Source organism: Lactuca virosa, chromosome 7 (assembly GCF_052849685.1).
Source record: "Lactuca virosa cultivar CGN04683 chromosome 7, Lactuca_virosa_CGN04683_v6, whole genome shotgun sequence".
NCBI classification, from domain to species: domain Eukaryota; kingdom Viridiplantae; phylum Streptophyta; class Magnoliopsida; order Asterales; family Asteraceae; genus Lactuca; species Lactuca virosa.
Genome location: NC_136432.1, coordinates 13,631,089 through 13,640,000, shown reverse-complemented (window position 1 = coordinate 13,640,000; position 8,912 = coordinate 13,631,089). Strand labels below are relative to the sequence as shown.

Genomic DNA, 8,912 nt, shown 5'->3' with positions numbered 1-8,912 from the left:
CGGTAGAACTCTTGTATTGTTGTCGACTTTAAGATCTTTAGGTCATCCCCAATGATCTTTAGGCCATCGCCAATGGGGATTTAATGGTGAGTTTAATGGGGAAAAAGTGAGTTCAATACATCAAACCCACCATTGTGGGTGGAGTTCAATGAATTGGGGTTTAATACCCATTGAACGATGGTATGAAAATTTTCAATTTTTTTTATCCATTTCACCAATAAAACTTTGTATTTAAATAATTAGACCCTACATACATGCACAAGGTATATGTCATTATTTTCTTATTTATAATATTTGTAATTTATTTTATTTTATATTCAACAATTTAAATCGAGATAATTTATATTATAATATTCTAAACAAAAAAATATTTAAATCTTAAAAATATTTTAAAACAATAACATATACAACAATCTTTAATTAATAATTTGTAATTTGTAACTTTTAATTTCTAATTAATGTAATATTATAGTTTTACAATATTATTTATAAAAAGAAATAATTAAATGTTGATGTGGAAATACTGAGTTTATGGAGTGTAGAGTTTAATGGATAAAAATTATATAGTTAGTGGAATGTTGATGTGACAATCCATTAAACTCTTAAGAGTTCAATGCATTGGAGATGACCTACTCATATTTAAGTTGTTACATCAGTTTGAAGAGCGTTCATTATAGGACTTGTTCTTCTTCATTTATTCCATATATATGGGTGTAGAAAATGCTCGCTAAACAAATCAGAATCAATTACTTTAGTATTCAATCATAGTTTATATTATGCTTAGGAGATGCCAAAATAATCATGTCATGCTAGATAGAGTTTAAAATAAGAAAAAACAATCAATATCAGTTTATATACAACTTTTGTATTTTATAAATAGTTAAATGTTTTAAATGTACTAGAACCATGTTCAAATTGAATAAAAGTTAATTGTAATTATCAGTAAAAGATAAATATGTAATCTTATTTGATAAAAAAAACAAATAAATACATTGTTAATTGAGACAACTTGACCAATTACTTAGAACAAAATTCACATGAATTGATTAGTCCATGACTCATGATTGATTAGTCCATTTCAAGAAATGTTGGTGGTGTTTTATTTGTTTGGGGCATGTGGGGCTATAATTTGGTCGAGGACAAAAGTGTAACGTCAATATTTTGAAATCCCAACCGAACGGATACAAGTATAGATATGTAAGTATTTGTTTGTATCGTTTTCGGTTATAAATAAATTTTGTTTCTATTGAAAACCTGATCCAACATATCTCATTGAACTGGACCATTTACCCGATGAGCAAAATAACAATATGTTCATATTGTAAATAGTTTGATTGATTTATATTATTACGTCACTCTATTATAATTGTGGTTTTATAATGAATTGGTAAGTTTTCTTTCTTACAAGAACACTTCGACTATTAAAGATAAAGAAGCCCCAAATGAAAATGAAATTTTACTTTGTATCAAACGTAAGAAAAACAACAATAAATTTTATTCATTTGTTGTTTATATTATTTTGAGAAAATGATAAATCTAGTCACTGTAGTCTTATGCTACGCTTATTATTTTCCACAAATAATCAATGTTTTAAAAATCGGTTTTTAAGTTGAACCGGTATGGTGACCGGTTTCCGGTTTAACCGGTTCGACCGTCGGGTCAACCAGTTTCTATAATTGTCATCTTTTTTTCCATTTTCCTAAACATACATACATATATAAATCATGAATTTGACGTTTACAAATTCAACCATTAAAAATACACATAAAAATAAGTTGTAGTTCAATCCAAATACATTAAAATGACACATAACCATAAGTTTTAGTGTTTACATCAATCCATATATATAAAAAAGAAAATAAATTATAATACCAAAACAAAATATAGTTTTAGATGAATACAAACACATTAAAAAACTTTAAAACATTTACCTAATGTTTTAATTTAGAGAAAACTAAATATATTTGAAAAAAATCACCAAAACTTATTAGGTAAATAATTCTTTTCTATGTGTTTTTATTCGATTTAAGCGGTTCAACCGATTTATTTTAAGCGGTTCAACCGGGATTTTCTAAAAACCGGCCGATTCAATCCGGTTCAGAAATCGACGTAAAACCGGTGATAGTTGAACCGCTTTCTCCTCCGGTTCCCGATCCAACCGATTCGACCGGCCGGTTCAAATCGGTTTTTAAAACATTACAAATTATCATCAATTTCGTAATGGCGAAATTTACTATTTGCTCAGAATTGACTTTTGTATAGTCTTCACCAAAAAAATATTTAAAAAGTAATTGTTTTTAGTACTATAAAAACTTTCTTCATTTACCTTGAAATTGTTACCCATATCTTGTGAATATGGGGTGAACATGGTATGATACCACATCTTATTCTCCTAAATTGTGTACCCTACGAAATAATAGTTGGTATACAAATTTAACTACTAATACGTTACCAAATAAATAGTTCGATTAAACTAAGTTATTTTGGCAATAAGATAATTATTAAATAGTTTGCATGATGAAAATTAAGCCATGGTATGGGGATAAAAAAGAGATAACAATGTAAAATTTAGGTATACTTATTTTAGGTTTATACTAGTAGGTATATTTTATTTTTGATAAAAATCTAAAAAAAATGATGTGATTTTAACATACTTTCTTTCAACGTTGTTTGTGTATATGTTTATGTTTACAATCCAACAAATGTATTAAATTATAAATTTTTTGTTTAGAAAAATGTAGTTGTATACTTTATTATATTATCTTAATTTCAATGTTTCCTATTACAATATTGTACCTCAAAATATTTATCTATTTATAGCATTTCTCTTGGAATTTTAAAATATACAAATTTTGGTTCTTGATTACATGTATAAACTAATAATCTTTATTATTTTATGTTTTTTAATAGTGGGATGTCATAATTTGATAGATTTTTCATAATATGATGACCTATCTTACATTTTAGCTCTTTGATTAATAATCGAACATATTATCTATGTTTTTAAGGGTCTAATGTAGAAATAGCAACAAACTTTTTTTTTGTTATAACATACTACTTTTGTGCTTTCCCTTGACTAGTGCTTATTAAGTCTTTAGAAAATCCATGGTTATAATTTAGAAATTCTTAATGTTTTCTCATTATTATTTATTTTCTTTTACTTAACATGTATAAAACTACCTACTTATTCTTTATTTCGATCAAATTCTATTCAAATTTATATTGTATTCTATAGAATCATGATTTTATCAAATATGTCTACAAACATAGATTGAATATTCAATGTATATATTAATTTTATCTATTGTTATAAACTTACAGATAAAATTACTATATTTGTAAATTAATAATTTTTTTACAAATATTTGATTAGTTATTATGATTTGAAATTATCAATAGTGTTTTTTTTTCTTTTTCAACCGTGATTTCAACGGGTTTAAATCTTGTTAACATGACAAATATATTTTAACAATCCACTTGTTAACATGTTAACAAATATATTTTAACAATTCATAAACGATAATGTTATTAGATTTGTCATTTACTTTTTTATTTTTTCTTTAACTAACAAGCTTTCTAATTTCCTTGTTCCTGGGATGAATAACATTTGATGAGGCTTTAGTGAGTTATTAACAAATATATTTTAACAATCCATAAATGATAATGTAACAGGTAAGCTTGGAGACTAGGGATAAACCTAGTTTCCATGTTTTCCACATGGATGACTGTCATCACCGTCCTACTTTTTGGAGGTCTTCTTATTAGTGTTTAAACATTTGAACAAAAGATAGACGATTTCACACAGAGTAATAATCCAAAACGAAAAACAAAGAACACAATAAATATATGTGGTTCACATGATCAGGATGATCGGCTACGTCCACGGTGGCCACTTATAGATATTTTAATACTTTCTACTGAATCATTTTTCTGATACATTATGTTACATTAATTCAAGGGATATAAATACTAGTTGTTTGACCTAAAACAACAAATAAGGTTTCGTACATATATAAATATTGCATCTCAGTTCCCATTTATTCCATACTAAAACACAGATCTATTATGCTCTCTTCTCGGTCTGTGAATTTTCAACATGCATGTTGTTCTAGTTTCTTCGTTCTTCCATATTTATGAGTATTTGTTTAGAGTTTTTCAGTTTGTCCATGGCTTTTGGAAAGAATGATAACCGACATTAAATTATAGGGTTTTATGCTACTTAGTTTTTGAGTGATATATAAATATTTAAGGACATGAGTTATATGTGCAATTACGGGTCGACCGTCGTTAGACCAGTTCAACTAAAAAACCAACTTTCAAAACATTATAAAAAAAATAAACAATGAGATTGGCATAATAAAAATAAAAAAATACGCCACATAATTGAAATCACAAGTGGGTTACCGGTTACCAATTGCTGCAAATAGTTTTTTTTTTCAAAAGAAACAATAGTTTGGTAAAAAAAAAAAGTTAAAAGTAAAATAATACTATCATAATAATGATTTGTTACAATAACCAAATAAATAAAAGTATATTACCGTTCCTTGCATTTCACACTAAAAGAATATCAAATTCTTTTATTTGAGAAATTCTTTTCAGTTTGTGTTTATAACTAATTATCCAAAAATCATTTATTCTAAAAATAATAATTAAAAGACAAAAAACGAAATAATGGTTAATGGATACCAACCGGGCGTAGAATAGATTGGTCCTATGTCGAACCTGAACCACTCACTACCATGTCCCTTTTAGTATAATCCTATCTTCTGGCCCTTTAAGCAAAACAACAACACAACCTTTTAACTCATTTAACTAAAAAAAATCAAATATTCATACATAATAAATTAATTAATTAAAAAAAACACTACCACAAAAATCCATATAAACAACCAAATCAAACTTAAATAACACCAAAACAAAAAGATGAGACACCTCTATTTTTTTTCTTTAAATTCCTTAATTTTGTTGTTTAAAAATCATACTTTGTTCGTCCACTACTTAATACAAGGCACAACATGTCTGATAATGATACTGATACATCATGATCCTCAGGAGATGAAGAAGAAGAAGACGACTTAAAGAAATTCCAAGACTCGAGCATAAGCCGTTTCCTTGATCCCTTGAAATGAACCACCTAAAAGAAAAGATCAAATTAACTTGCTTTTAGGGTTATTTTTTATGATGTGGATAAAAAAAGGGCATTCATGTCTTTTGCATACTAGTTATTAATACTATAAAAATGAGGTAGACTGGCCAAAAAAAAAATTTGTTGGTACATAAAGGAATATGTAATAAAAAATTCCCACAATTTCAACCTATCCAACAAAAGATTTGTTGGAAAATTAAAAATTCTATTATACTTGATTTTTCATTTCAAATTTATCATCTTTCTTGTCAAAATGTAAAAATAGGAACCTAATTCCTATATAGTATGCAAGTGTGAAAAGAATTATTATACCCTGGCACTTTTTTTTTCCAAAATCTTTGATTCATGTAATATGTACTGTTTTTCTTTTCACTTTTGGATTAAATGCAATAAATAGCAATGTACTTCCATCGACTTGTTTGTTATAACACTATTACTTTGAAAAATTTACCTAATTATAGCAAAGTCATTCCAATACAAAAGAACTTTTCAGGATAGATTTTTCAAAATATAATGTTCTAACAAGAAAAAAAAAAGTCTATAACTTGATGGATTTTCTAAAGTAGAATGTTTCGAAAAAAAAAAACAAAAATAGAAGGAAATGAAAGTAAGATGGTATAAATGAAGGTATAAAGGGAGTTTTTATTAGTTAAATATTACCTTTACATTCAAGGGGATGCCATGAAACTGACCAGCACCTTCTGGTGGGGTCCAGTTGTAAACCAAACAAGGCAAGAAGAGCACGGAGGCCCCACCAATTTCCTCAAGAAAAGGTTCTGCTTTATTAAACGTTTTTTCATCAAATGAAGTATGAGATTTTACAACCCAATAAAGAGCAAGTTGATCTCCAAGCATTCGTGAAGCTTTCATGTATTTTGTAACATAAACATTCAAAACTTCCTCCAAGAAAACCTTTGCCCTATATATATATATATATATATGTATATATTTTTCAGAAGGTCTCATTAGTCATTATTCAGCAATTTTTTTTTTCTTTTTAATACAGATGCTGTTTTTAAACATACATACCTTAAAATTCCATCAGGGGTACCCCTGACTGCTATGAACCCTGAATTTAAAGGCTGCTGTTTGTTGTTACGAAAAGTGAGTGCCAAATGGAAATTTTCATATTTGTTAAATATTTGTGCCACATCATCAACTACTGCTATGTCTGAATCCGTGAAAATAAAATTAGTAATTTTTTGGGTTGGTTCCCGTGTATGGTCTTCAAGCTTTTTCTCTAGAAAAGCCTGCAAGAAGTAGAAAACAGTCAGTGACAGTGACAGATGACAATGAGACAAAACGGCACCCAAAAAGGGAGGCATAGGGACTGCTTCTCAATCTCTTGTCTATGCAAAAGACGTAAATGCCCTCCTCATCCTGATTATAGAAAATAGGCATGCAGGGTGCTCTTCTTACAATGTAAGACCTGATTCTTTGAAGCATCAACTTGTCGCGTGAATATTCACCTTGAACTGAATATACAGTCACCCTGTTTCTCTTTAGTGGAAGCATCGATGCTGGATCAGTTAAGATGATCATGTTGCTTTGAGGCATTGCCATCTGTAAAAATAATAATAATAATCACACCATTAAAATTCAAATAAAACCAATCATGCCATTATACTTTTAGTTTTTTTTTTGTGGTATCATGGTTTTAGAGTTGTACCTGTATAAAATTTATGAAAGTATTCAAGACTGCCATTGACCTTTCCACCTTGGTGTATGAAACTCTCCCCACAATGGTTGCAGCATCCCTTGATTTGACATCATCAACACTAGAGTTATAAACCGTGAAAATTGTAACAAAAGAAACACCACCACCACCATTTGAAATGTTGGAGGATGTTGATATTTGGATCTTGTTAAGAGCCTTGGTGCCTACAAGAAAAATGTGTAAAATTACCAAAATGCCCTTGATGACAAGATAAGTGAAGGCTTTTGAACTGCCATCAAGAATATGTAACGATGAAAAATACGAAACAGATATCTTGAAAACTTGCCTAAAAAAAATTTGGAAACATTTTAGTAATTTTAAAGGTTGTTGAAAATACCTTTGCATTGCAAACGATGTGGCAGACCTTCACCAGCAGGGGGTCCAAGAACAAGATGATTAAATTTTTTTTGTTTCTTTTGGTGTGGATCTTTAACATTTGAGTCTTGATGCAACTCCATAACTAAGATAACAAAGGATTTTGGTTATTTATGGTGAAAAGATTTATGAGGATGATTTAACTGCTAAAAAACAGATGAAAGAAGATAAGAACCTGAGAGAAAATGGGTTAGAAAGAAAACAAGTGTCACAAACAAAAGAAACTGTCGCCATCCAAAGCACACTATCATCCCTAAAGATCCTTGAAGGAGCTTTGTTCCCAAAACAACACTGTTATGTATGTATTTAAATTCTGTCCACTATGACTTGTCTGCAGAAATAAAGAGCAAATGTATCATACAAGTTTGATTGTCAGTAAAATATCTAAGCTCACACAATAAACAGTAATCATTTTCTCTATACAGACCATACTCATTAACATGATTGAAATTCCCTACATGAATTTGCTAGGCTTAGATCCCCATATGATAATGTCTTGCTGATGGTTGAAGATTCTTGCCACAAGATCTCATACAATGATTTGGCAGACAAAATTAAATGACATATAGGATGCAGGACAAAGAACAGCAATCAAAAATAGTTTCAAACTTCAAAAAACAAAATTTATAGACTAGATCTTTATTGCCGTATGACAACATGATTTCTAACTTGTTGCAAGCTCAATGTGGAATGCAACTTTTCCTCATATGCATAACAACAGATCTCCCAAAAGTAGAATCCCTGTGAGTTACCAATCCGACTTGATAATTTTGAGCCCTATGTCTACTACGAGACAACTCAGATTGCAACATCTTGAAGCTCTAAGATTTACAAACTGAGCTTAAATTATTCAATTAACGGGTAAACAAGAATAACTCCAATGGGAAAACTCGAAACTCGAAACTATAAATGGGGTTTACGAAATTTACCTTAAGAGTGCCTCCGTTGCAATGCGCTCGTGAGGATCCTCCACAGCCTCGCCAGAGTCCTAATTAAACACGTCGAGCAGATCTACGGGTAATGCCTGAGTCGAAGACAGTGATAGTTCTCGAGATTTTAGGTAGAAAAATTGGGTATTTTTCGAGTTGCTTTGGTTAATTAAACATCAATTTGAACCTTAATTGAATTGCAGAGATGAAAGGTGATGCTGTTACTGGATATTTTGATGAAGCTGCGTTCCTTGAGGATACAAGGTTGCTGCGATTTTTTGGAAGGAATCGGAATCATGAAACTCATTGAAATTGAAATATGAATGAATTTAAATCTGTTAAAAAGTTTGGCTGTAAAAACAGAATGGATTTAATTCTTTTGTTAAAATTTATTTGTTTTTGTAAATCTGTTAAAAGTTAAAAAATACAAATTACACTGTTTTTTTTTTACAAAATTATATTTGAAATTGACATAATCATGATTTTACTAATTTTTCTTATTAACCAAGTTGCTTGGCTTGTGTTGTGTTTGTCCAAAATAAAAAAATGGTATGAGGGATGAGTTTTTATGATGGAGTTTTTTTTTTTTGGCCGTATATACCATGCTAAACATCTAAATATTGTATTTGTCCGACCTAAACTTTAAATATCATATTTGCCCTTCTTAATATTTTAAAATATCATATTTACCCAAATCTAATTTTTAAATAGATTTTACTATTTAATAATCATTTTTTACAATTTA

General features: G+C 29.2%; 1 protein-coding gene across 2 annotated transcripts; it reads right to left on the bottom strand.

Annotated features, from left to right (window-relative positions):
• Nucleotides 1-4,780: 4,780 nt before the first annotated feature.
• LOC145127898 (polyphosphatidylinositol phosphatase) lies at nucleotides 4,781-8,479 on the bottom strand. 2 transcript variants are annotated; one of them, XM_079063027.1, is made up of 9 exons: nucleotides 8,355-8,477; nucleotides 8,168-8,262; nucleotides 7,414-7,569; nucleotides 7,201-7,323; nucleotides 6,816-7,027; nucleotides 6,566-6,709; nucleotides 6,176-6,396; nucleotides 5,807-6,065; nucleotides 4,781-5,134 (listed from the first exon to the last, which is right to left on the bottom strand). In XM_079063027.1, the coding sequence occupies exons 3-9, from the start codon at nucleotides 7,487-7,489 to the stop codon at nucleotides 4,970-4,972; spliced, it is 1,200 nt and encodes a 399-aa protein (XP_078919153.1). In that variant the 5' UTR covers nucleotides 7,490-7,569; nucleotides 8,168-8,262; nucleotides 8,355-8,477; the 3' UTR covers nucleotides 4,781-4,969. The 2 variants fall into 2 exon arrangements, with proteins under 2 accessions (XP_078919153.1, XP_078919152.1); XM_079063026.1 differs by having other exon boundaries at nucleotides 8,168-8,479.
• Between the last annotated feature and the right edge of the window lie 433 nt (nucleotides 8,480-8,912).

Coding starts and splice junctions, on each gene's coding strand:
- LOC145127898 (XM_079063026.1), bottom strand. CDS start 7,489: ATGATAGTGTGCTTTGGATGGCGACAGTTTCTTTTGTTTGTGACACTT. Junction 6,710..6,815: donor CTTTCATAAATTTTATACAG/GTACAACTCTAA, acceptor TTATTTTTACAG/ATGGCAATGCCTCAAAGCAA. Junction 6,397..6,565: donor AAAGAATCAGGTCTTACATT/GTAAGAAGAGCA, acceptor TACTTCTTGCAG/GCTTTTCTAGAGAAAAAGCT.